The sequence below is a fragment of the Cynocephalus volans genome, chromosome 10, assembly GCF_027409185.1.
Source record: "Cynocephalus volans isolate mCynVol1 chromosome 10, mCynVol1.pri, whole genome shotgun sequence".
In the NCBI taxonomy this organism is placed as follows: domain Eukaryota; kingdom Metazoa; phylum Chordata; class Mammalia; order Dermoptera; family Cynocephalidae; genus Cynocephalus; species Cynocephalus volans.
In genome coordinates, this window is record NC_084469.1 from 109,821,621 (window position 1) to 109,849,224 (window position 27,604).

General features: G+C 50.2%; 2 protein-coding genes across 2 annotated transcripts; both read right to left on the reverse strand.

Moving 5' to 3' along the window:
* Positions 1-1,885: 1,885 nt before the first annotated feature.
* PLVAP (plasmalemma vesicle associated protein) lies at positions 1,886-16,378 on the reverse strand. Its single transcript, XM_063112056.1, has 6 exons — positions 15,960-16,378; positions 9,953-10,049; positions 9,141-9,853; positions 6,995-7,055; positions 6,798-6,879; positions 1,886-2,556 (listed from the first exon to the last, which is right to left on the reverse strand). The coding sequence occupies exons 1-6, from the start codon at positions 16,326-16,328 to the stop codon at positions 2,550-2,552; spliced, it is 1,329 nt and encodes a 442-aa protein (XP_062968126.1). The 5' UTR covers positions 16,329-16,378; the 3' UTR covers positions 1,886-2,549.
* Positions 16,379-24,310: 7,932 nt separating this feature from the next.
* CCDC194 (coiled-coil domain containing 194) lies at positions 24,311-27,454 on the reverse strand. Its single transcript, XM_063109217.1, has 4 exons — positions 27,131-27,454; positions 25,497-25,593; positions 24,967-25,099; positions 24,311-24,464 (listed from the first exon to the last, which is right to left on the reverse strand). The coding sequence occupies exons 1-4, from the start codon at positions 27,452-27,454 to the stop codon at positions 24,311-24,313; spliced, it is 708 nt and encodes a 235-aa protein (XP_062965287.1).
* Positions 27,455-27,604: the final 150 nt, after the last annotated feature.

Consider the following 27,604-nt stretch of genomic DNA (forward strand, 5'->3'; position numbering starts at 1 on the left):
TGTTCTGGATGGGTGAGACTGACAAAGGTCCAGAGAGTTTAGAATTATTATTATCACACCCATTTCTTGGATGGGAAAATGGAGGGTGAGATCGACTGAGCCAAGATTCAAACCCAGGAACATCTGGCTCTGGAACTCCAGATCAGGCCTCCTGTTGTTGCTGGGACCAGCCGGCATCCGTGTCCCCAGGACTCCGGGCTGCTTGGGCAGTAGGCTCAGGGTCAGGGACATCCCTCCTTCCCTGGGGCCTCTGTCCCAGCCTGTCTGGGCAGCCTGGTGGGGCTGACCCCCCTGCCCTGGCTTGGCGGAGCCCCAGCCAAGTGTTTCCTGCAGCGACGTCTCTCTCCCGCATTTCCGTATCCCGGAAATATCGCTCCTTTGTCCTTCCAGACCAGCCTGCTCTAAGCGTGGCGCTGCCAGCCCTGTGTCCTGGTGACTCATCCCTTCCCTGTCCAGGGTCCCAGGGGATGGGCTGGGAGGGAATCAAAGGGGAAGGAGTGGGGGAGAAGTTTAGATACTCTAGACCACAATTTTTAGGCAGTTTTCCCCTCAATGGCCATTTGTTGTTTCCCAGAGTTTTTATTCATAGGAATAAAGTTTCAGGAATGGGGCTGCTGAGTCAAAGGGTCTGTGCTCCTTTAATTTCATTGCGTATCCCCAAACTAGTTTCTGGAAGGGTCATGGTATGATTTGTATTTCTACCAGCCCTGCAGGAAAACACACTTTTCTCCACATCTTTGCCAGCAGTAGGTGTTAGGGTTTTTCCATCTTCGCCCAGTCTGCTGGGTGCAACATGGTTTCCCCATGCTCCCACGATTTGCTTTTTCCTGGCTGCTGGCTAATTTGGTGATATCAGTGAGTTAAAGTGCTCCCAAACTAGGCATTTGTACACTTTCTGGCATCTTGTCTAACCACAAAAACAAAACACAAAACAAATGGCCTGGGGCTTTTGTGACATTGCTGCTGGAATCATTCTGGGGAGGAGGAATTCCTGGTACTCACTGTAGGCTGTGCTGTTTCAGCAATAGTTGGCAATACCTGGGGAATTCCTTGCAAACCTAGAAAATCCAAAGCTACAAATGGATATCTACTTTTTTTTAAAAAGATGACCAGTAGGGGGATTTTAACCCTTTACTTGGTGTTGTCAGCACCACACTCTCCCAAGTGAGCTAACTGGCCATCCCTATATAGGGATCCAAACCCATGGCCTTGGTGTTATCGGCACCACACTCTCCCAAGTGAGCCACGGGCCTGGGCCTGGCCAGCCCTTGGATATCTACTTTTTATTTTTATTTTATTTTATTTATTTATTTATTTTTCAGACCGGTAAGGGGATTGCAACCCTCGGCATGGTGTGGTCCGCACCACGCTCAGCCAGTGAGCACACTGGCCATCCCTATGTAGGATCCAAACCCGTGGCCTCGGTGCTGGTAGCGCTGCACTCTCCCGAGTGAGCCACAGGCCGACCCGGATATCTACTTTTTAAAAGAAATGCTAAATTTAACAGTGATGTTGTCCCATGTGGTTCTTTGTAGTCATTTCATTAACCCCTTATTGGCTGTGACTTTGCTATTTTCTTTCCTATTTTTTTTGGTGGCTGGCTGGTACAGGGATCTGAACCCTTGACCTGGGTGTTATGACACCACGCTCTAACCAACTGAGCCAACCGGCCAGCCCAGCTTTACTATTTTCTGTTCACATGTAGAAATGCCTGTGCCTTGGGGGATGCTGGTGACCCCCACCCCATCTTTTTTCCAAGTTGAAGAGTCTTTGGGCTTGGGGACGTTGTGGAGGCAACTTCTCTGACTTTCTATCTTCTTTCTAGTCTTTTCTCCCTCGTGGCCATACAGTACCTTTTCAAAGCAGAAATCACAACTCTGGAGTCTTTCAAGGGATTTGCTAATATTTATTAAGTGCCGCTAACATTAGGGGCCACAGGCAGGGCTGGGCATGGGGGGAGAGGAGCAGCTTCCCTCATGGGCCACCCTCACCCCTGGACAGGTTGCCATGACGGGGGCCTGGAAGCCCCTGGGCAGGCATCGGAGGTGAATGGCTTCCTGTTCTCACCTCCTGGCTGGGCGCTGGGGATGGGAAGCGAGGGCAGATAAGGAAGTTGGAAGAGGGGGGTGTCAGGGCACAGGGCTATGCAGGACGGGGATGGGGTGTGATGCTGTGGGCGTCTTGATCCGTGTGCCCCAGGGGGAGGTGACACTGGGCGAGGGTTGGGCAGAAGGTGTGTGTGAAGGGAAATGTGCTTGTGTGATGTGGGTGCCGTATCTCTGTCCAGCATTGTCACTGTAAGTGTGCAAAGTTGTCACTGTGTTTGTGTGATGTATGATGTCACTGTGGCATGATGGGTGAGAGATTGTGTGGTGTGGGTGTGGTGCTGTGAGAGAGTATTGTGGGGTGTGCACGTGGGAAGTGGTCTGGCTGCGGCCCGGGGCTCAGGGGCGCTGGAGGGGGCTGTGTCCGGTGCCGTGAGCTCCTTGCTGCACTGTGTCTGCAGACTGGCCAGTTGGGGCCACCCTCGGTCCTCGGGGGCCAGAGTCTCAGCCACTAGGGCAGGAAAGGGATGGAAACACAACCGTCGGTCAGCCAGACAGTTTGCTGGAAGGACAAACTTCACAGGGTCCTGGCTTCTCATCCTCAGAGGAAACAAGACGTCCTGAGGACCCTGGTCCTGCCTCCTTCCACCCCTGGCCCCAATTTGCTCTCAGGGACCCTACAGCTCCTTCAGGGTTCACTTTCTCTGTTAGACACCTACGTGCTGAAACTCCCTGGGAGGGTGAGACTGAAGTCTGTTCCTCCCTATAACACAGATGAAGAGACTGAGGTTCAGAGAGGCAATCTCATGAACCCTAAGCCTCTGTTGCAGCCCGTCAAACTCTCTCCTACGCTCCCCTTCCCCTGGTCTCCGAGGCAGGGCCCTCAGTCTCCCTCTTTTGTCCACACAGACTTGGTCCAGGGCCAGCCCCTCATGTGTTCCCAGGAGGGTTTTTCTAATGAGCCTGCCCCCGCTCACACGCCCACTGTGGCTCCCCAGCGCCCTCAGGACAAAGCCCAAGACTTGAGACCTGGCATTCAGGGCTCCACCCACTGTGCCTCTGCCAGGCCTTCCCATCAGGGACTCAAACCCTGCCAAAGTCCCAACAATTCCAAGAGCCCTCACGCGGCTTCCGTCCCCCACCCCCAACCCCCACTGCCTTTGCATGAGCCGTCTCACTGTCTGGAATGCCCTTCCCCCTCCTGGGCCTGGCAAAGGTTCTTATGAGGGGTCAGGGGTTGGCGCAGAGACTGTTTCCTGGTGGGGGAGGAGGGGGCTGCAGCCAAGTCCTGCTTCCGCTGGCCCCCTCCCTTCCTTCCCTGGCTCTTCCCTGGGGCCCCAGCGGCCTCACGTTCCTTGGCTGGCTCCAGTCCCCGTCCCTGACTCCAGACTCCATCCTCAACCAGAATTCACCCAGCTCCAGGCCAGGCTCTGGCCAAGCCCTTATGTCCATTCTTCCTCCTCTCCCGCCTGCTGGTCTGTAAGGGAACGTTGTCCCTCCACATGTTTTTGGAGACTGAGGCCCTGAATCCCCCATCATCGCTCATCTGGAACAGTGCAGTCACTTCTGTCCTGGTCCCAAGCTCTTGTCCTCATCCCCCACAGTCTGTTCTCCCACAGTGACCAGAGGGACAATGGACGCTTGAGCTGGGTCAGGTCCCTCTTCTGCTCACAGCCTTCTCAGGACTCCCAGAGTCCTCACAGCCACAAGCCTTGCCTGATCTGCCCTGTCACCTACGTCACCTCCTCCTACTCTCCCCCTAGATCACTCCACTCCAGCCATACCAGCCTCTTCACTCAGATTCACCAGGCACAGTCCTGCCTCAGGGCCTTTGAACAGGCTGTGCCCTCTGACTGGTGCACTTTTCCTGGGATCCCCCTGTTGTTCCCCCTCCACCTCTTTTATGTGTCTGCTCAAACATCACCTCCTCGTGAAGCCTACTATGGGCCCCATGGAAAATTCCAACCTCCTCACACTCCCTCATCCCTTTTCTGTCTCACCCATCACCAAGGGGCTCTCAAACAACACATTCGTGTGGCTTATCATCCCTCTCCCCTTCTAGATGATGAGCCCTACAGGGGTAGGGGTTCTGTGCCTTATTCCCTGCTGTGTCCCCGGCACCTGGCATCATGCCCCGCACCAGCAGCGGCTCAATAAATACAGTTGAATGAACAAACGAATCATAATGTTGATGACAATGAACTTGAGCAGCATTCAAGGTATGCCTGGCTCAGAGCGAGGGCTGAACGCATATCGTGAGCCCTTCACATGGCAATTTTCACCACACCCAGCCACATGCCCCCTGGACCAAGATATATTTCATATTTGTCTTTATATCAATTGTTTTTAGACTTGAATTTATCTCTGAAGGACACTCAGTCTCACCATGTAAAAGAAAGCTGGTGCACTTGCCATTTGTAGAAAATGACTTTAAAATGTCCAATTAGAGAGCTGGCCAGTTATAGAGTGTGGTACTGATAACACCAAGGTCAAGGGTGCAGATCCCCATACCGGCCAGCCACTGGAAAAAAAAAAAAGAAAAGAAAGAGCTGGCCAGTTAGTTCAGTTGATTAGAGAGTGATGCTGATAACACCAAGGTTCAATCCCTGCACCGGTCAGCAAAAAAATAAAAATGTTCCAGAAGAGCTAGACCTTGTGCTCAAGTGTAGTGGATGCTGGGCCTGGGTCTGCCCTCGATTTTTTTTTTTTTTGGTGGCCAGCCAGTCTGGGGATCTGAACCCATGACCTTGGTGTTACAAAGCTGTGCTCTAACCAACTGAGCTAACCGGCCAGCCTTGCCCTTGACCTGTGAACATGGGGGATGCACACGCGTCTGGTGGGCGTTAGGGCGAGTTAGCATCTGCCGAGAATTTCTGGAGGTGCAGAATGAACACCAGCAGAGGAATCAACTCTCCCAGTGCACGGGGAGGGTGGTTTGATGCTGGGCCTTGGCCCTGGCCTCGGATGAGGTGCATCAAAAATTCGGACATTGAGATTCTAAGGCCGGTGACCCGCTCCACATTGCCTGGTGTGTGGCTGGCTGAGCTGGGACTCAAACTCAGAGCCGATGCCCTGGCCCACTGGGCCCTGGCCCCTCTCTCAGGGGGAAGGGAGTCGACGCTAAGCCCAGCAGGCCAGAGCCCTTCCTGCGACCCTGAAGAGAGAATCAGGAGGGGCCCAGGCTTAAGTGCACATTGTTCTCTCAGCAGGGGACGTCATTTGGGGTAAACATGTCAAGAGCTTCCCCGGTTCTCAGCTGGGGCCCTGACAGTCCTGGGCCTGGAGCCCAGCCCTGACCCTGACATGCCACTGTCACGTGACCCCCAGCTGGTCACTTCCCTGGGGCCTCAGTTTCCTCCTCTGAGAAATGGGATAATAATAGAAGCTCCTTCCTTGCCACGAGGGCTTTGGGCCAAGATGGAGAGAGGAAAATTGTGTTTGCTCGGGGCGGGGGTCTCTTCCCCACCTTCTCGTTTCCCACCATGTGGGGCTGAGGCCTTTGTCCCAGGCACAGCCATCTGGAGCAAAGGGGGTGAGCTCCCTGTCGAAAGGAGTGTGTAAGAAGAGGCGTGGTGGAGGTGGGGAACCCTGGGGGGTTGGCAGCAAAGCCTCTGGAAGTCTGTGTGGCTGGAGAGCCTGCACTGAGCACCTAAGCCTGCGATAGACCCATGCTGGCAAGAGCCTGGTGGCAAAGCACTTGCAGGCACAGTCTTGGGGTTCAAAGGGATCTGACTCAAAATCCCGGCACCTCCCTGAACCTCAGGTCCTCAGCTGTAAGTGGGAATGCCAATCCCTGACTCCTCGCTCAGTGGTGTCATGTGGTTCTGAACGGAGTAGCCGCGACCTGGAGGGGGTGAGCACAGGGTGTTCTTGGGGCCGTGGCCTGAGTCACCTTCCCTGTGACGCACAGTGTGTTGTCCAACGGATGACTGACCCTGGGAGGAGGTGAGGGGGTCACAGGCATCGATGACCTGAGTGTGTGCCAGGTGCCCTCGATGCATCCTGCCGAGGCCCCTGCCCCTTGCCGTGGCCATTTGCAGACAGCACTTTATCGTGAGATGTGTTTCCAGGTACCTAACTTCAGAGACTCATTTTTGTAGAGGTAGAAAGTGAGGGTCAGAGGTCACTCCTCTTTGCTCCTTCCGCTCCAGTTAGTTTCCCCCACCCTAGTGCAGCCTCCAGGCCGCTGACCAGGCTGTTCCTGCTGCCTGGAACACTGTTCCCCCAGCTTTCCCCAAGGTCAGCTCTTCTCCATCCTCCGGCTCAAAGACACCCTCCTCACCAAGGCCCTCCCTTGCCCGTTCAGAGTCTGATCACCTGGATTCATGTCCCAGTTCTGCTGTGTTACCTGGGGCATGATGCACGCCTTCTTTGTGCCTCACTTTCCTCATCCAGAAAGTGGGGATAATAGTAGCTCACTCAGCAATCAGGCTTGTGAGGAGTGATGACTTAGTCATGCAAAGTGCTGGGAGCTGTGCAGAGCTCACAGTAAGTGCCTACGAATTGTAGGTTCTTGAGTCATCTTATTGTGACTCATTGTCTGTCTTGCCCAGTACTCTGAGTTTCATGAGGACAGAACCGGGGGTGTCTTGGTTACTGCTGTGTCCCCAGGCCCAGTGCAAGACCTAGTATACAGCAGGTGCTCAATTAAGGAAGCAGTAGGTGTGAGATCAGCCTCCCTTCACCCTCAGTCTTGGTTCCAGCCTCACCCACAGTCCTGAAACTGAACTGCCTTCCCGCCCAGTGCCTTACCTGGATGAGGCTACAGCGTTGCCTGCAGGGGCCCGCTGGGACTCCAGGATCCTCTTCTTGAATTCCTCCAGGCCAGCTGGGTCTGTGGAGAGAGGGTAAGATTAGGCTGGCAGCTGGGAGAGTGGGGTGGGGTGGGGTGGGGTACCGAGTGGAAAGGACCCCTCCCCCAATTGCTGTCTTTGCTCTCAGTCACTCACCTATGGTCTGCGGGTTGGGGGCAGGGCCCACAGGTCTTGGCAAGGGCACCATCGGCTGTGACTGTGGGAAGAAGCATAGAGGGAGGTTGGCGGGAGACCCTGACCTCAAGTCCCAGGGAGGCCCCTGCCCCTCTGTGCCCTTCCAGACCTGAGTCTCTGAGGTCCTTCCTGAGTAGTCTAACAGATCCCCATGTAGAAGGACCCACATGATAACGGGTGTACAATCACCTACACCCAACACAAGCCCTCAGATGACCTGGAGACTCCAGGAACTGGCTTCCCTTGGCAGTCCCCAGAGACCCCACTCTGCAGGGCTGGACTGTCTCAGTCTCCATCACAGCATCAGTACCAGCTCGACTCCAAACCATGACCCCAACTGAGTCCACCCACCCATTCCGGCTCCCCTCCAGACTGAAGGCGACCTGCTTTGTACACTCACTGGGCCCCGCTCCTAAATGCCATCCCCTGGAACAACCCCGAGCCAATCCCCCAAAACCTGAAATCTAAAGCCAATTCTGAACTCAGTCACCTAAAATCTGATCCCAACATGAAAATGGAACCTTCCTTATATTAAGCCCCAACCTAAACCCAATCCCAATTACAAAACTGATCTGACCATGTTTTTGGATCTAACTGTGACTCCAACCATCCCCTAGGCCTGACTACTGTGAAAAATCCAACTCTCAACCTCATTCCCCCAGCCCCAGCCCTGGGCTCCACCATGACCACCACAAACACCTTCCAAAGCCACACTCAACCCCAGGTCAACCATAGACCCCACCCTAAGCCTGTCCTCATTCCCAATCCCACCCCAAACTTCACCCCAATCCTAAGGTTCTATGGAGCCCTGACCTTAACACCCAAACAGCCCTAAGCTCATCAGTCATGCCAAAACCACATCAATCTGGCCCCACCCCGAGATTGGTATCCACATCAGCTTCTACTCTAGATCCAGCCCTGACCCTCAACCCTACCCCAATGTCTCCCCAGCCCTGACCAAGGGTCACCCAATCCTTCAATTTGAATATATACCAACTGTAGCCCAACTCAACCCTTCACCAGTCACCCACAACACAATCCAACCTCAACTCCTAATCCATTGTCAATGCCAATCCTGATCTTAATGCCAGTGAAATCCTAAATTCACCCTTGACCCCAAACCTCTAATCATCTCTAGACCCACTGGCCACCTACACCCACCACAGCCTCAACTCCAGCTTCAAAGCTTCAATGCAATCCAATCCCAAAGCAACTAAAATCCTAGATTCATGCCTCACCCAATCCTAGACCCAATAGCCACCCTATATGAGACCTCTGACTCAACTTTTAACCTTTTCTCACAATCCAAACTCCAAATTCAACCCCAGGTCTAAGATGAATGAAATCTTAAATGGAACCCTAACCATAACCCAAACCAACTCCAGACACAGCAGTGACCAAACTCTCATCTCAGCCCAACTTAAACATGAGTTAGATGTCCATATTAATTCATCCTTTAGACATCCTGACCCTGATATCACTCCCAACCCTAACCCAACACCCCTGATTCTTCAGCTCAACTTAAATACATCCCAACACTGACCTCAGCCTCAATCTCAACCCCAACCCTAGATGAATCCCTAAACCTAACCCTAAACTAATTTGAGGTCCATCAGCCACCCTAAACTCAAACCCAGTCTCAGTGTCAATCTTTTCCCAATGTCATTCCTAATTCCAAACTCCCCCCCAATCTTCATACCAATAAAATTCTACGTGATACATAATTATAATCCTAAAACCAACTCTAAGAGTCAACAGCTACCTACAGATCACCCCAACCTCAATTCTAAATCCACCCTCCATGGCTCAGCTCAACCCGATCCCAACACAACTGACATTCTAGGTTCACCCTCTCACCCAACCCTAGACCCAACAGCCACCCTACCTCCTCTGGTTTTAACCCTACCCCCTTTCTCAGTGCCCATTACCATTCCAAATTCTGTCCCAATCTTAATGCCAGTGAAAGTGTCAAGGGAGTCCTAACCAACCCAACCAAGACGAGGAAGCCAGCTTCAAACCCAAGTCCAAACTCAAGTTCAACATCACCTCCAACATGGTGTCTAGACCCAACTCCAATGCGGCCTCACTCTGGGGCCCGCCAGCCCACCTTGGCCTTGATGCAGGTGTCCAGGGCTGAGTTGGCGACAGCCAGCTGCATCTTGAGCTGATCCACCTCCTTCTTCTTCACCTCCAGCTCCTTGGCCATGTTGTCCCGCTCTTTCCGCAGTGCCGCCTTCTCCTCCAGGGCTAGCTGGGTCTGCCTGGCACATTCAGCCTGGAGCTTGGCCTCCCGGGCCTGAGCTTCCTTCTCTACCTTCTCTTTGGCCTCGTGACTGGCCCGCAGGCCCTGCTCGGCTTCCAGCTTCTGGCGCTGGAGGTCTGAGTTCTCACGGGCCACGCGCTCGATGCCCGCCCGCAGGCTCCGGGCCAGCTCCTCCACCTTGGCACTCATGAGGCTGGGCATTTGGTCACAGCTCCTCCGGATGGAGGCCACTTCTGAGCCCGGGAGATGGTAGGGGTTGTAGCTCAGGGTGTCCAGGGAGCGTGGGATAATGGAGTCCCTCCACAGGTTGCGCAGATCCGTCTCAAACTTGTCCTTGTCCAGCGGGAGGCAGAGGGCCTGCACCTTCTGCAGCCGCTCCTCGGCCAGCTGTCGCTCCTGCCGCATCTGTTCCCGGACCTTGCCGCACTCGGCCAGCTGGTCCTCCACCACTCGCTTGCTCAGTGCCAAGCCCTCCTTGTCCTTGGTGCACACCGCCTTCTCCTTGGCCAGCTCCACCTCCAGCATCTTGGCCTTCTGACCCAGCATGAGGAGCAAGGCTGAAGGGACAGGATGGTGAGACCCAGGAAGGGTGGGAGCTGTCCAGAGCCCTGGACGGGGGGAGTCCACCACCCCGCTCACCACGCCCCGTCACTCACCGTCGCAGCTCTTGTTTGTCTCCTTGAGATGCTCCTGGCACTGTTTTTCGCTCAGAATGATGGCAGCCATGTACCGCTGGTTATTCATGTAGATGACCTGCCCAATGAGGAGGGGGACACAGGACAGAGCTCAGCCCAGGTGGGGTATGTGGCTGGGCTGGGTTGGCCAAATTCATAAGGGGTCCTTTATAGGGGATGTTGGACTGATCTTCAAGTTTTTAGTGACAGGGGCTGGGTGGTCAGCTCAGTTGGTTAGAGCGCAGCCTTATAACACCAAGGTCATAGGTTCTGATCCCTGTACTGGCCAGCCACCAAAAAAAAAAAAAAAAAGGTTTTTACTGTTAATACTACACAGCCATAAAAAGAAATGCAGTACATATACAAGGGGTCTTCAAAAATTTCATGGAAAGACCCACATTACCTTTTTTTTGTGTGTGTGTGTGTCTTTTTCGTGACGAGCACTCAGCCAGTGAGTGCACTGGCCAGTCCTACATAGGATCCGAACCTGCGGCGGGAGTGTCACTGGGCTCCCAGCACTGCACTCTCCCAGTGCGCCACGGGCTCGGCCCCACATTACCTTTCAATTCTGTTTTTCCACAAACTTTCTGAAGTATCTTTGCATATGCTACAACATAGATGAAACTTGAAAACATTACACCTGCATTTATAGTCAACAAATTTTTTTCTCCTGCTAATAGTCAGGTAGGCCATGTGCCACATTCCTTTGTTTTTAAAATTATTTTTAGTAGACACATAGCAGTGGTACATATTTATGGACTACACTGTGATATTTAGATACCTGTATACAATGTGTAAATGATCAGATCAGGGTGATTAGCACACCCATCACCTCAAACATCTCAAACATTTGTCATTTCTTTGTGCTGGGACCATTCAGAATCCTCTCTTCTAGCTATCTGAAATGATACAAGGGTACTTCAAAAAGTTTACGGAAAGACATATCTTTTTTTTAATGTTTGCTCTGTGTTTTTCGGGGGCTGGCTGGTACAGGGATCTGAACCCTTGTCCTTGGTGTTATAACACCTGCTCTAACCAACTGAGTTAAGAGGCAAGCCCTATCTTTTTTTTAAAAAGATGACCGGTAACGGGATCTTAACCCTTGACTTGGTGTTGTCAGCACCACACTGTCCCAAGTGAGCTACCCGGCCATCCCTATATAGGGATCCAAACCCGTGGCCTTGGTGTTATCAGCACCACACTCTCCCAAGTGAGCCACAGGCTGGCCCTATCTTTTGATTCTATTTTTCCGTGAACTTTTTGAAATACCCTCATGCAATAAATTGTTAACAATAGTCACCCTACGGTGTTATAGAAATCTAGAACTTTGGGCCGACCCCGTGGCGCACTCGGGAGAGTGCAGTGCTGGGAGCGCAGCAGCGCTCTCACCGCGTGTTCGGATCCTATATAAGGATGGCCGGTGCACTCACTGGCTGAGCACAGTACAGTCGGTCACAAAAAGACAAAAAAAAAAAAAAAAAAAAGAAATCTAGAACTTTCCCCTCTATCTAGTTGTAATTTTTTATCCATTGATGAACCTCTCCCTGTCTTCCACTCCTGGTCAACTGATTTTTGACAAGAATGCTGTTATGGGCTGAATTGTGTCCCCACTCAAATTCATATGTTGGGGTCCTAACCTCTAGTACTTCATCACCGTATTTAAAGGTAGGATCTTGGCTGGCTGGTTAGATCACTTGGGATAATGTGGTGCTGGTAACACCAAGGTCATGGGTTTGGATCCCTGTTGTAGCCAGCCACCTCCCCAAAATAAATAAAATAAAAGTAGGGTCTTTATAGAGGTGAATAAGTTATGATGAAGTTTTTAGAGTGGGCTCTAATCCAATATGACTGGTGTCCTTATGAAAAAGGTGAATTTGGGGGCTGTCCAGTTAGCTCAAGTGGTGTTATAACACCAAGGTCAAGAGTTTGGATCTCCTTACTGGCTGGCTGCCAAAAAAGGGGGGAATCTGGACATAGAGACACACACAGGGAAGTCCGTAGGAAGAGACAGGGTGAAGACGGCCATCTACAAGCCAAGGAGAGAGGTTAGAGGCAGATTCTCCTCTCACAGCCCTCAGAAGGAGTCAACACTGCTGACACCTTGATCTCAGACTTCTGGCCTCTGGAAGTGTGAGAAAATAAATTTATGTTATTTAAGCCATAACATAGTACCCAGTCTGTAGTGTCCTTATAAAAAGGGGAAAGTATCCAGTCTGTGGCACTTTGTTATGGTGACCCTAGCAAACTAATACAGGTGCAAAGACCATCCCATTGGGGAAAGAATAGTGGTGGGACAAATGGACATCCCCATGCAAAGGAAAGAATCCAGACCCCTACCTCACACCATATACAAAAGTTGATTCACGGTGGCTCAAAGACCTTAATGTAAGAGCTAAAACTATAAAACTTCTTAGAGGAAATGTTAGGTGTTAAGTCTTTGTGACCTTGGATTTCTCAATGGTTTCTTAGATGAACAACAAAAGAAAAAAGTAGATAAATGGACTTCATTAAAATTAAAAACTTTTGTGCTTCAAAGGACACTGTTGAGAAAGTGAGAAGACAGCCCACAGGTGGGAGAAAATATTTACAGATCAGACAACTGCTAGGGCACTATTATCCAGAATATATTTTTGAAAACTTATAAGGGCTGGCCCATGGCTCACTTGGGAGAGAGTGCAGTGCTGATAACACCAAGGCCACGGGTTCGGATCCTGTATAGGGATGGCTGGTTAGCTCAATGGCTGAGCGTGGTGCTGACAACACCAAGTGAAGGGTTAAGATCCCCTTACCGGTCATCTTTTATTACAAAAATAAAATAAAATAAAAAATAATAAAATAAAATAAAAACTCTTATAAATCAATAATAAAAAGACAACCAAATTTTTAAAAAATGGGCAAAAGATCTGAATAGATATTTCTCCCAAGAAGATATACAAATGGCCAACAAGCACACTGAAAGATGTTCAACATCATTAGCCATTAGGGAAACGCAAATCAAAATCGCAATGAGATACCACCTCACACCCACTGGGATGGCTATAAAAAATGCACAGAGCCCAAAAATGAACAGTAACAAATGTTGATGAGGATGTGGAGAAATCAAAATTCTCAGACAACACGGGTGGGAATGTGAAATGGTGCAGCTGCTTTAGAAAACAGTCTGGCACTTTTTCAGAATATTAAACATAGAACTACCATACAGCCCAGCAGTTCCACTTTTCAGTGTATGCTCAAGAGAAGTGAAAACATGTCCACACAAAAATTTGTACACAAATGTTCACAGCAGCACTACTTACAGCAGCTAAAAGGTGGAAGCAACCCAAATGTCCATCAACAGTAGAATGGATAAACACAATGAGGTCCATCCACACGATGGAATAGTATGCAGCCGTGAAAAGAAATGAAGTCCTGACACACGCTACAACATGGATGAACCTCAAAACCATCATGCTGAGTGAGAGAGGCCAGACACAAAAGGCCACACAGCGTGTGATTCCATTGATATGAAATGTTCAGAACAGGCACATCCATAGAGACGGACAGCAGATTAGTGGTTGTCAGGGGCTGGGGGAGGGAAGGTGATGGGCACGAGGCTTCTTTACAGGGTGATGAAAATGTTCTAAATTCATTGCAGTGATAGATGCACAACCTTTTAAATGTACTAAAAATCTTTGAATTGTACACTTTAAATGGGTGGATTATATGGTGAGTGAATTATATCTTAATAAAGCCATTTTTATTTGTTTATTTTTAAAATTTTTTTAAAGGATGACTGGTAAGGGGATCTTAACCCTTGACTTGGTGTTGTCAGCAGAGCAACCGGCCATACCTATATGGGATCCGAACCTGTGGCCTTGATGTTATCAGCACCACACTCCCGAGTGAGCCACGGGCCGGCTCTTAAAGCCGATTTTAAAGAAAGTATTTACAGTTCAACAATCGAAGGCTGTGCCTTTCAAACTTTGAAAGAGAACCCCGTGCAGAAATAGAACGAGCGAAGATATGAAGGAGAAAGGTTTGTCTTTCTGTAACTCTTTGTCCTTTCTCCTTTTGAACTTGGCACCTGGGGGAGAGGGCAGAAATGATTTGAGCAGTTCCAGTGACTTCAGTTTTCAAAAGCCTTAGCCACAGAAGGGGAAACTCTGCACCGTTTCTTGCAGCTGGAGCAAGTGAGGAGAGAGGGGACCACGTTCTGCTTCTCGGCCCCACCCCAGAGAGAAATGACGCCTCAAGCTTTGTCCCTGGGGTGGGTCCCAGTCCCGTAACACAGGCAGAAGTGGGGCACACTCTGAAAAATCGCCAAGTTACACTCCCCTTTCTCCTCCAGGGTCTCAAGGCCAGAAATGCAGGGGCATTTATAGAACATTTATGAAAAATGATATTATGTAGCACCTCCGGGACTGCAGCAAGACCAAGATTTAAACCCACTAGGATCAGACACACGGCAGGCTGCCGTGGCAGGGGTGGGGTGGGCAATGGGCAGCCTGCAACCCAAACGGCCCCAGGGTCCTCGGGGAAAACCCTCAGGGATTCCAAGCAAGAGGAATTTGTCAACCTGAAGCAAAAAAAAAAAAAAAAAAAAAAAAAAAAAAGCAAAAAAACGCTCCCTCCGCGGGTTCGGATCCTATATAGGAATGGCCGGTGCGCTCACTGGCTGAGCGCGGTGCGGGGCGATCCCTTTACCGGTCAAGAAAAAGACAATAAATAAATAAAATAAAATAAAATAAAGGTGTCTGACATTCTATGATGGGGGAGTTCAGGGTTCTAGGGTGTGTGTGAGCAGCCAAAACTTTATGATCCTGGACCAGATGACATCCGTGAGTGTCCTGGAAGATCCAAATGGTCCAGTTCCCTGAAATTGAGATGTCTGAGGGGCGGGAGTCTGGGGCAGGAGACACAGCCCTGCCCTGGGGGTCTGAGGGAAGACATCTGGCCTTATCTGTGGGATCTGGGGGGAAACCCACCCCATGTAGGGGTCTGAGTGGGGAGACACAACCCTGTCCTGGTGGTCTCAGGTGGGAAGGCAGGGTTCTGCCCCAGGGGGAAGGGTCTTCATGGGGAGACACAGTGCAGCAGAAGCAGCCAGGACACCTCCTGTGGGAGACACCAAGGCTGCCCCCAGGCTCCCCCACCTCCATACTCCCCTCTCTCCCCACCCATCCCGAAGGAGGGGCCCTGAAGCCCGCTGTCCTCAGTCTCAGGGTGAACGGATCCCCGCAAGGGAGCATGTGAATGAGAACTTGGGTGGTCGTTGAGTGTGTTGGACACATGCTGGCGGTGCGAGGGGGACAACAGTCTCCACGCAACCCCCATGTGAGTGGCTGTGACGGTCCCTAGGGTGCCTGTTTCTGCCCCCTGGGGAAAACTACCTCCCCTCTCAGGCCTCTATTTCCCCATCTGCAAAAGGGTTTAGATCTTCTCCCTACCTCCTGGGATTCAGTGATGAGATGCTATTTCTAAAGCAGACCCCAGCATAAGGGACATGTAAGCCATTTTGGCCTATCATTATTAAGAATCAAATGCTCCGAGCTTTTACTGAGTCCGGTCTTATGGGCAGCCAGCATGTGCTAGCATATTCTGGGCACTTTATGTATGTGAAGTCACGGGCTCAGGGCTGCCAGTTATCATGCGGTATGCTCAGCTCAGTTTGAATTCCAGATAGACAAGGGGTAGTTTTTTTACTTACAAATATATCCCAAATATCGCGTGGCATATACTTATACTTAAAAAATACATCACTTGGGCCGGCCCGTAGCTCACTTGGGACAGTGTGGTGCTGACAACACCAAGTCAAGGGTTAAGATCCCCTTACTGGTCATCTTTAAAAAAAAAGCGAACAAACAAAAACACATCACTTATCTACATGGGCTCCTCATGTAGAATGTAGGTCTGTGACTGTCCTTGTCTCATAGATAAGGACACTGAGGCTCAGAGGGGTGATGCGACTTGCCCAGGGTCCCCAAGGTGCGTGTCTGGCCCACAGTCTTACCCGGTCACCCTGGCACTGGCGGAAGCTGGCGTTGATGCGGTCCAGGTCGCGGCGGGCGTTGAGTAGCATCTGCATGATGGAGTCCTTGGCGCGGGTGGTGAGGTTGAGCTCCTTGGACAGGTTGGCCTGGGAGGCCGTGAGCCCCATGACCTGGCTGTACAGGCCCTCGGCCCGGCGCTCGGTGGCCTGCAGGTTGGATTCGGTGCTCATGTGCACGTTGCCATAGACCATGAAGAGGACGAGGCCCAGGATGATGAGGAATTGGATGAGTGAGACGAAGAGGAAAAAGTAGCGCAGGTAATACCAGCAGCCACGAGGGCCGCCCCCCGCCCGGGAGTAGGACCCCCCGTGCTCCATGGCCAGACCCATCTGCTCCCAGGGCCCGCGGCCGGTGCGCCGTCCCTGCTCAGCTGCCTGGCCCGCTCTGCACCCGTGCAGGGGGGGTGTTTATATTACCCTTCTTAATACTTCCTCTGCCTGGCTCCTTCCTGGCCGGGAGGAAACGGGGGCTGCGGGTTATCACAACACTCCCACCCTGGCTGTGAGGGGACGGGGGGGGGGGGCAGGGAGGAGCCAGGGCACAGCCGGACCTCCTGATTAATGCTGGGTGGCACCGGCTGGGTGACTGGACTTCCTCAGCCTCTCAGAGCCTCAGTTTCTCCCCCTGCCTCTGCTCTGTGCCTGGTGCGCTGTTCTTAGCACTTGTTAGTATCATCTCATGTAATCGTCCCGGGCTTGCTGCTGTCCTCATTGTGCAGAGGAGGAAACTGAGGCATGGGGAAGAGAAGGGCCTGCCCCCTGGCTCACACCATTAGTTTACAGAGCTGGAGTTATCTCCTGGCAGGGTGGTTACAGATGTGTGCCCACCTCACTGGGGCAGAGCCAATTAAATGAGATAAAATGTGCAAAGCAGTCAGCCCAGGGCCAGACGTGTGCAGTAGATGCTCAGTAATTGCACATGGGGCCTTACAGAGGGCGGATCTGTGGATAGCAGTGGCACTAGCTCCCCGAGCTCTGTCATCCTACCCCAAGACCTACTCATTTGTAAGCTCAGATGAGGGATCTTGCCTGTCTGTGCCTCAGTTTCCTCCTCTGTGACATGGGGTGTGCCTGGTGCCCAGGTTACCCCGTGGCTGTGGGGCCGTGAGGAAGGATTTGTTGTTGTGATGACTACTATCATTTTCTGCTTGCAGTATTATTTGGGGGCTCCGTTGAGACGGTAAACGGGAAGTGTAGATAGGACGGGGTTGAGCTTTCTGCCTTCTGATGCTCAAAATCCCACAGGAATCTTCTGGGGTTACAGTGGGTCACCCCAGAATCAGGAATTCCAGGGTAACCCCTCCCAGAGTCCCTTCTTTGGTTGCTGGTGATGCCAGGATCCCCCAACAGATGTCAACCCCATGCCTGGTCATGAGCAGCTCCCAGTCTTGGAAGACAAAGCAGGACACAGATACCCTAAGCCCTGTGGGGTCAGAGCTGGCTGGAGGGAGCCACAGGGGCAGGGAGTTGGAAAGGTGACTGGGCCCCAGACAGGTGACAGTCCTAGAATTGCTGTCCACCTCCTGCAGGGGTCACAGCAGGGCAAAGTCTGGGGCATGAGGACCTGTCCCCTCATTATCTAGGGTAATGGAGTAGGGGGTGTCATCGACAGCAGGGAGGGGTCCTCCAGGGTGGTGCTCAGTGAGGTGGGTATTGGGCCGGGAAGGAGGAAGTTCCCAGGGGTGGACAGGAAATCTCTGTCTGACCCCTGGCCTTTGCAGCTACCCAGTGATTCCTGGTTCCGGACACTTCCCAGGGGTGGGGGGCGGGGGGGAGGAGGGTTGGGGGCTGCAGCTGGTGCCCAACCAGCTATTTCTCCAGGTTTGCCAGACCCACCCAGAGCCCCCCAGAGCAGGGTAGGAGGAGGACATCTTTGTTGGTGGGGTCAAGGTAGGCAGAGTGAATGCAGGGTTATGGTTTAGGGCTCCGGAGTTAAGCTCTGGCTGAGCCACCCTACCAGCTGCGTAACCTTGGACAAGTGACTTCTCCTTGAGCCTCAGTTTTCTCCTGTGTGAAGTGGGGACAGCATAGCCAGTTGTGAAGCACTTGGTACAGTGCCTGGCACACAGTCAGCCTTAATAAATGGTGGTCATGTGTGGCATCTGATGCCAGGCTGAGGAAATGAGACATAGGGGAGGGGCACTGTCCCCAGCTGTTGGTGCCCTGAGCCTGTGAGAGCACTAAGGGAAGGAGGGCACGATAGGGTAGAGTGTGGGTGACAAGGGTCCAGTGGAGGAACTCAGGCAGGAGGTAGTACCTGGACCAATGCTGGGAGGTGTGACAGTCTTGGTGTGTACCTAAGATTTTGGTTATTCTTCACCACATAGTGAAGGTGTTGCATATACAAGGGTACTTCAAAAAGTTCATGGAAAAATATAATTAAAAGATAATATGAATCTTTCCATGAACGTTTTGAGATCCCCTCATATGTATGTATAAACATGACATCAGTTGACAAGGAAAAAAATAAGGCAACCATAAACTCCCAGAAAACTAAAAAGCCACCCTAGACCTGATGATGCTAATATGCTACAATTTTGAGCAACTGTCACAGTGTAAGAACCAGAGTTTTAAATATACATACTAATGACATTTGTATGGAGCTCAAAAACAATATTCTGTTTCCTTTTGGCAATTTGATCTCACACCTTTGATTTATAATGTTTCTTTTTTGAATAACTTGTTTTATTAGCTAGATTTTTTTTTTAACAGAGAAGGTATGATAGACCTTCCTTTGTTTTTGCTCAACGTTATATCTTTGAGATCAGTTGATTCCCTTTGCTTGCTGTTTAGGTTTTCACCACATTCATTACCATAATAATTATGGGTGGGCATTTAGATTGTTCCTAAATTTTTTGTTTCAATGAACAAAGGAAGATTTGAAATCAGACTTCCAGAAATGAAATTGCTGGGTCCCAAAGCAGGCACATTTTACATTCTGATAGCTGTCACCAATTTGTCCTCTAAAGAGGTTGTTTCCATTGGCAATCCTGCCAGCAATGTCTAAAATCCCTAAAAATAGACTTTCTGAAAACATTCTGCCTGTGTCCCTGGCGTAGTAATTCCAGAGGGAGGAGGTGAGCAACTGGCCCCAGGATTCACATGAGGTCAAACGCATCAGCCCTGGTGTGAACATTTGGTTTTTTCCTGAAAACAATGTGTCATGTCAATAGGAAATTTTGCACATGAATCTCTCTGAATTCCCTCCGAGGGTCATCACAAAATCAGGCTTCTGTTTTAACCCCCACTCTTAAATGGAAAACAATCAATTTGGTTTTATTTGTTTGTTTGGCTGGAGAAGGGAAAACTGTCATGAGGACAACTCTGTGTCTCTTCCTGAAAATCAGCACTGAAATCCCCATGGAGACCTGAGGATTTTTAAAAAATTGCACAGGATTTCATGAAGGTCCTTGAGGAAGTGATATTCTGGTGAAGAAATATTTCAGTGAAGTTCAGAAAACCCTCTGCTTTCACATTAATGTGTTTGCTTTTTGGTTAAATTGAAGTGAAATTAAGTTTTGTGCTTTTAGAGGTGACAGAGGGGGCAAAGAGCATCCCGTGGGTTGGGGGGAGCCTGTGCTGTCTGGGACTCTGTGATCCCTGTTGAAGAATGGGGACCCCCTTCCTTGCCTGGGACTAGGTAGCTGGTGAGGTCAGGTAGCTGCTGTCCCAAGTGCCCCCTGCCTACAGCTGGTCTGGGGCTTCCCATTTCCACTCCCCACCCCTGTCCCTGCAGCCGTGAGAAGGGGTCTCCAGAGTAAGCACAGATAGGGGAGTTACCGAGGAGGGTGCACTGGGGACAGGGGTAGACACAGAGAGAGACAGAGAGACCCTTAGAGACAGAGAGACCAATAGAGACCCACAGTGATAAGTAGAAAGGTAGAGATGGGCAGGCAGGGGCTGGGCCTGTGTGGTGGCCCTGTGGGTGGGAGGTTGATGGGGTCCAGGAGGCAGATCCCACCAAGGAGTGCTGGAGCCTCAGTGCAGCCTGGGGCCTGGGCCTGTTCTCACCAAATCACCCCAAATCCTCACCTACTCTCTGCCCTGTGACCTCCCTGGGATTCAAAGCCCTCAGCCTCAAATCCTTCCCTCTCCAACTTTCTCTGACACCAGCTCTGACTGCACCCTTCCTACTCACACACCTGCCATGGCTCTCTATTACCCTCCATCCCCAGAACTGATTTTCAGGGGTCTCAAAGTTATGGCCAAGATGGAGCCAACAGAATAAGTGAAAGATAATGACAATGATTTAGGTCCCACGTACAGCTCTGAGCCCTGCCCCTTACACAGATCAGCCCTTGGACCCTGCAGCAAGCACCACAGAGAGGAGGTCTTACCTCCCTGGGGCCCTAGCCAAGGAGAGGTCAACCTCCAGGCCTGTAGCTCTGGTTGACTTCAGAAGGAGGAGCCGTTTCCTGCTTGCTTCTCGATTTACGCCAAGATCAGGGGTCTCAGACCCACTCTGTACAGCCTCTCAAACGCTGGGCCCTCAGCAGGCGACTACTGGGCCTGCAGGCTGTGGCGGCCCCTGGTGGCCAGCAGCGGAACACGCCCTCTTATCCCTCTGTACTCTCACTTCCTCCTCAGTCCCGGCTTCCAGTTCCCCCTCCAGGTGAGCCCCCTTCTCAGGTGAAGACTAATCATGTACCTTCAAGTCCCAGGTAAGTAGAGGGATAATGAGCAGGACTGGCTTGTGGGGGAGGGTGTCAGAATTCCTAGGGCTCCCACTTCCCTCCCTCCCTACACCAGCCTCTTAGGAATTTTTAAAAACAAATTTTAATTTTTAGTTCTTAAAAGGTAATACATGTGAATGAATTAAAAAAATCCAAACTTTACAAAAAGATACATAGAGAAAGGTCTGTGTCTCCTGACAATCCCCAGCCGCCTAGTTCGCTCCCCAGAGGCCACAGCTGTGACCAGTGTCTCCTTAAGAGATATTTGGATAAAAGTCTGGCCCCCTCCCCCAATATTTAAAAAAATGTACACAAATTACCACTCTCCTGCTTTTCACTTTAATGTGTCTCAGAGAAGATCTGCTTTGGCCTTTTAAACTGATGTGCAGTATTCCACTGTGTGGATGGACAGACACTCATTTAAATAGTCCCCAGCTGATGGACACTAACGTTTAGAATGTGATAATAAATGACCTCACCCCCCTTTCTCCTTTGTAAAAGTAAACTTTTTATTTTGGAATAATTTTAGATTTACAAAAATGTTGCAAAGATAGTCAAAAGAGTCCCTGACTATCCCTCACCTGGCTTCTCCATGTGTCATATACCATGGCACATTTGGCAAAACTAAGAAATTAATTTACCGTTTAATTTCAAATGTGATGACACATTTGCCATTAATTAAACTGTAGACTTTACTTGATTTCCTCAGTTTTTCCACCATATATTTTTCTGTGCCAGGATCCAACCCAGGATTCTACATTGCATTTAGTCCATAATTTTGTACACATGTAAATATGATTGTAGAAAAATTTCTGGAAAGGGAATTGATGGGTCAAAGGGTATGTGCTCTTTTATATTGAGAGATTCTAGAAAATTGCCTTCCCCAGTGGTTGCACCAATGAGCAGCCCCACCAGCATTTTGTGGAATTGCTTATTTCTCCACAGCAGTGCCAACATAGTGTATTTGCAAACTTTTGTTTCCATTTAAAAAAATTTTTTTTTACCAGACTAATGGGTAGAAAGTGGTACCACATTGTAGTTTCTTTCTTTGTTTACTTTAGGTTTCCAACTTCATCTGCTCATTTACATTTTTTTCTTTTACATTTAGGTTTCCAATCTCATCTGTTCATTCACACTTTTTATTCTAGGACTAAGATTGAGCACCATTTTTTGGATGTTTCTGTGAATTGGCTGTTCTTGTTCTTTGCCCGTTTTTTTACAGAGTTGTTTTTTCAAATATTAACCTATTAGACTTTATTCCCAGGTATAAAAAACTATCTGATGGCTATTGCAAAAAAATAAATGAATAAGTAAATAACAAGTGTTGACAAGGATATAGAGAAACTGGAACTCTCATACATTGCTGGTGGGATGTAAAATGGTACAGACCCTGTGGAAAACAGTTTGGTGGATCCTCAAAAACTTAAACATAGAATAACCATGTGATCGACCGATTCTACTGCTAGGTAAATACCTGAAGAACTGAAAATAAGGACTTGAACAGATACTTGTATGCCAATGTTCATACCAACATTATTTGCAATAGCCAAAAGATGGAAACAACTTAAATATCCATCAACAGATGAATGGATAAACAAAATATACCACACACACACAATTGGATGTTATTCAGCCATAAAAACAAATGAAATTCTGATCTATGCATGCTACAACATGGGTGAACTTTGAAAAAATTATACTGGGTGAAATAAGTCAGACACAAAGGAGCAAATATTGTATGATTCCACTTATATGAAATATTTAGAATAGGCAAATTCACAGAGACAGAAAGTAGAATAGAAGTTAACAGGGGCTGGGAGGAGGGAGAAATATTTGTTTAATGGGATGTTTCATGGGATGACAAAATAGTTCTGGAAATAGATAGTGGTGATGGTTATACAATATTCTGAATGTACTAAATGCCACAGAACTGTACACTTAATAATGGTTAATATGGTACATTTTATGTCATGTATATTTTACAATTAAAAAAATATTTTAAAAAGCTATTCGAAATGGGACCTCTCTTTCCAAAGGATTTTCTAGCTAGTTGTTTCCAAATAGAAAAATTTCAGTCAGTTCTCTTTTATTTTCTACATATAAATTATGCTATCAGCATAATTTAATAATATATTTTAACAATATCTGGGGGTATTCCTAGGTAAGATGCCAACCTGAATCAGATCAAGAGAAAACATCAAACAAACCCAAACTGAGGTCTTAACTTGAGTCTACCAAATAAGTGGATTAGGCTTTAAAAAAATGCCAGTGTCATGGAAATCAAAGACAGACTGAGGAATGTTCCAGACTAAAGGAGATTAAAGAGACATGACAAATGCAGTGTGTGAGCCTGGATATTCTTTTGTTACAAAGGACATTATTGGACAGTTGGTAAAATCTGATTAAGGTCTGGAGATTAGATAATAGTATTTTATCAATATTTATTTCCTGCTTTTTATAACCATACCGTGATTATATGACAGAATGTTCTTGTTTTTAGGAAATGCATATTCAAGTATTTATGGGTAAAGAGACATCATTTCTGAAAGTTTTTCAAAAGGCTCAGAAATATATGCAAAATGGATAAAAATAAAATGTTAACGTTTGGGGAATCTGGGTGAAGGGTATCCAGGAATTCTTTGCACTATTCTTCCAATTTTTCTGCAAGTCTGAAGTTATGCCAAATATAAAGGTTAAATTTAAATAAAAAGTAAAAATTTAAAAAGGTAAAAAATAAATATAAAAACAAACAAATAATGTGAATCTGAACCTTATGAAATTGTTGATATTTCAATTATTTTTGACTTATACAAACACCACTTTCATATGATTCAACCTAGACTTGCTTCCTCTTTTATTCATACCTGTTATCTCCTTTTCTTATCTGATTGCATTGACTACTACTTCAGAACAATATTAAATACTTGAAAGCAGACATCCTCATCTTGGCCCTGTTTTTGATGGCCTTTTCAGAATTTATGCATTTTCTCATTTGATTCATTAATATGGTGAGTTATATTAGCAGATTTCTGAATACTGAGCTATCCCTCCATCTCAGGCATCAGTTCCCTTTGTTGTGGTGTATTTTAAAAACGTGTCACTTGGTTCTCTTTGCTGAAATTCCATCTGGGAATTTTATACCCTCCTCACAGTCTGAGGGGACTGTAGTTTCTCTATTGTGCTGTCTTTGTCAGTTTTTGGTATCAAGGATATACTAGCTCCGTAAACATGACTCCAATCACCATTTTATGACAGGGTAAACTGAGACCCAAAGAGGGACAGTCTCCAGCAAGCAAGATCTGGTCACTCTCCAGCAAGCAAGATCTGGACTTCAAGTCCTCATATCTGTGGAATGAGGGCAACCCTGTCGTTAGAGGGGACTTCAAGTCCCAGCTCAGCACTATCTCACTGTATGACCAAATGGGCGTTTCCCCATCTGTAGAATAAACACTATATAGTCGGGGAGAGAGGGTTGAGTCTCTTCTGTTGAGATTCCGTTCAGGGCAGCTCCTGGGTCTAAAGCTGAGTGTTGATGGGTGTCGACTGAGCGTCTCATCCAGCGTGGGCATACATGTCCCCGAGAGACCCCCATAATGTCTATCCTGGTGACCCGGAGGCCGGGTCCTGCTGGGGGTCCACTCACCCTCGTGCGCGCCGCGCCGGCCGCCGGCAGCCGCTCCCCGAGGTTCCGGGGCGAGAGCGCGAGCGGGTCCGGGGCCGGGACCCCGGGCGGGAGCGGGGCCGGGGGCGCGGCACTCTGCGCGGGGGGCGCACCTCGGCCTCCAGGGCTTTACTGCCGGGAAAGGGGAGGGGCCCGTCAGCAACTGGACCCCTGTCCTGAGAGACCCTCGGCCCTCAGGCACCCGCGAGCCACTTTTCTGGGAACTCTACTCCCAGAGACCCGCTTCCCCCAAGGTCTCCCATCCCTTCTCCATCCCATTCATTTCCGGGACTCCTCCCCAGGGACTCCCAGCCCCTTCCCCCGAAGAGCTGCCCCCGGAGCCACCAACTCCATCCTCGATGATCCCTTTTCCTTGCGCCCTTCTCTTCCGCTCCGCGTCCCTCCTCAGGGCTCCCATCTGCGCCGACCCCAACCTGGAGAACGCGTCCCCAAGACAGTCCCCGCATCCCTAGATTCCTCCCGCTGAGTTTCCCCAAGGTCCCGCCCACATGACCACGCCCCCCTCCGGCTTCTCCCCTTCCCCAAGTTCTGATTGGCTGAGAAAAGAAAGCCTTGCGCATTCATTGGCTGTGAGCCCTGCCTGTCCTCCCCACCGGGGCCGTCCCTCACTCACACGCGATCGCGCAGCGCCACCTCCCGGGCCGCGCAGGCTTCGCCCTCGGCCTCGGCCGCGCCTGCGCGTCTCTGCGCCTCGTCCAGCCGCCGTTCAGACTCCGTGGCCGCCGCCTCCCAGCGCGCCAGGGCTTCTGCGGGCGCAGCGCGGGGTCAGGCTGCAGACCCCGCGCCCGCCCCACGCACGCCAGCGTCCGAGTGTACAATCTGAGTGCCGTTTGCGTTCTTTGCTTTATTTGAATTACATTTGTGTCCCATTTGCATGACTTTTACGTGTCATTTGCATAGATATTCATAGGTTTGCTCTGCTTTTGTGAATCGTTTACAGGCATTTGCATATTTTTTGCATTTGCGTGATTTTCGTGATATTCGCGTGGCCTCTGCATGTTATTTGCGTTTATTTCATAAATTTTCACTTATGTGCATGTCGTTTGCATCACGTCTGCACCTGTGCATGTCGTTGGCGTATCTAGGAACCTCGTATCTCCTCCCACCTCGATCCCTGCCCCATCTCCTTGTGCCCCAACGCACCTGTCAGCGCCCAGTTCTCGGCCCCCATCTGGGTCCCCTGTGCCTTGGCCTCGTCCATTTCACTCTTCAGTGTCGTTAGTTGGGTCCGAAGCCGGTTCTGCGGAGTGGAGGGGAAGTAGAGGAGGAGGAGCGGGGAAAGGGGGCAGTGAATTGATCTTGCCCTTTGTGGAGGATAGTGAGAGGACACGGGCGACCCTGTTGCCTGAGCTTTGCTCGGAATGTCATTTGGGTCCTTGTAGTTGTAAAACACAGAAGTCACTTCTGAAGCCTGGGGTACCGAGTAGTGACAGCTGCCTGCCTGGAGGGAGGTCTCTGCACAGGTCCACCCCCCCCCCCCACACCCTAAGGCATCTGAAAGTGGAAACCGCAGCCGTCAGGCTCAAGTTCCAATCCCAGCTCCATCTAGAACTTGCTAAACAAACAAACAAACAAAAAAAATTTTTTTAAAAAGGGGAAAAAAAAAAAGAGCCGGCCCGTGGCTCACTTGGGAGAGTGTGGTGCTGATAACACCAAGGCCACGGGTTCGGATCCCTATATAGGGATGGCCGGTTAGATCACTGGGTGAGCGTGGTGCTGACAACAGCAAGTCAAGGGTAAAGATCCCCTTACCGGTCATCTTTTTTTTTAAAAAAAAAAGAGAAAGAAAGAAAGAAAAACAACAACAAGAACAGGAAAAAGAAAAAAAGCAAAAACATGTAGGTCTCGCTGACTGGGGTTTCAAACCAGCCAATTTGATGGTTGACAATGACTGGTTTCTTGATTAAGTGTTGGGAGCTTCTGTGGGACTTTCTGCAAAATAACTGTTTTGGCCTCCTCAGAGCATCTTCCAGCAAGAGACAGAGTCAGAATTCGAGTCCAGGGTCCGGCCTGTGGCTCACTTGGGAGAGCGTGGTGCTGACACCACCAAGTCAAGGGTTAAGATCCCCTTACGGGTCATCTTAAAAGAAAAAAAAAAAAAGAACTCGAGTCCAGGACAGGCTGATCTTAACCTCAGGTACCTCAGCTGCCCCTGACCTCGCTGCCCCAGGCCCTTCTCTTGGGTGGGCAGAAAATGGGTAGGGGTCCCTTTCGATTTTTAAAATTCAGGTGCTGCCCAACCTCTGCTGGACAGGACACACAGGGGAACATGGTATTCACTTAATGAACGTAAATGGTTGGGATTTTGAAGATGGTTCTTCTGGGAGGCTCAGGGCTGGGAAGGGTTAAGAACGAGTTTGAAGGGGGTGGCCAAGGGAAAAGAGAGGACTTGGTGGGTACCTCCCCCAGGAGGCCAACTTTAGCCTCCTAATTACAGGTGACATGAGTGTCCCTTTCTCAAAATAGGGCTGCTGGACACTGGCAGGGACTAGGGGTTGAGTGGGCACATGGGGGGAAGGTTAGCACAAGGTGGGCTCAGGGGTCAGGGGTTTCCCCGGCCACATAGCAGAGGACAGTGGGGCCTTTTTAATCAGAAGGTAGAATCAAGGGTGAACTGCTATTAAAGGAGATGTATGATGGTGTTATTCTCAATCACCTTCTCCAATTCGAAGAATTGGGGAAACTGAGGCACGGAGGGAATCCCAGGGATGTGTGTGCAGGTCCTTTCTCCCGACCTTCTGGATTTTCCAGCCTCCTCCCTGCGTCCGCCCTCCTACCTGGCGTCCCTGGCAGGCTCTGAGTGCCTCCTCCAACTCCCGACGGACACCCTCGGCCAGGTCCAGCTGCCCGGCCAGGGCTTCCTCGCGTTGGGCAGCCTCTGCCAGCCGGCGCTGCAGCTCTTCGACCTCGGGCGCCGGGTCCCAGGGCGCCGCCGTGGCGTTGGCCCCCAGCTCCGGACAGCGAGGCCGCCGGGCTGTCGAGGCAGCCAGATTCCAGGCCACCAGCGCCCCGCCGGCCGCCGCCGCCGCCAGGAACACGGCGGCCCCGCACAGGGCGAGCACCCTCCACACGCGCCCCGGCTCCGGCGCTGGCTCGGCCATGCCGCAGTCCAAGATCTGGCCCCAGACGGCCACGAGCATCTAATTGGCACCTTGGAGCGCCGGAGACGCCCACGGTTCCGCCCCGCCGGGCCGTGGCTTCCCGAGTCCGTCGGGAGGGGTCGGACCCCCTCCAAGGGCCAGCCTGTCACG

What these genes read in the sequence shown, in the direction of transcription:
- PLVAP (XM_063112056.1), bottom strand. Translation starts at nt 16,328, where the DNA reads ATGGGTCTGGCCATGGAGCACGGGGGGTCCTACTCCCGGGCGGGGGGC. An exon ending in GCCAGTGCCAGGGTGACCGG is followed by an intron (nt 10,050 to 15,959) that starts GTAAGACTGTGG and finishes CTCATTGGGCAG; the next exon opens with GTCATCTACATGAATAACCA. An exon ending in ACACCTGCATCAAGGCCAAG is followed by an intron (nt 7,056 to 9,140) that starts GTGGGCTGGCGG and finishes TTCTTCCCACAG; the next exon opens with TCACAGCCGATGGTGCCCTT.
- CCDC194 (XM_063109217.1), bottom strand. Translation starts at nt 27,454, where the DNA reads ATGGCCGAGCCAGCGCCGGAGCCGGGGCGCGTGTGGAGGGTGCTCGCC. An exon ending in GAGCCTGCCAGGGACGCCAG is followed by an intron (nt 25,594 to 27,130) that starts GTAGGAGGGCGG and finishes TCCACTCCGCAG; the next exon opens with AACCGGCTTCGGACCCAACT. An exon ending in GTGGCGCTGCGCGATCGCGT is followed by an intron (nt 24,465 to 24,966) that starts GTGAGTGAGGGA and finishes CTTTCCCGGCAG; the next exon opens with TAAAGCCCTGGAGGCCGAGG.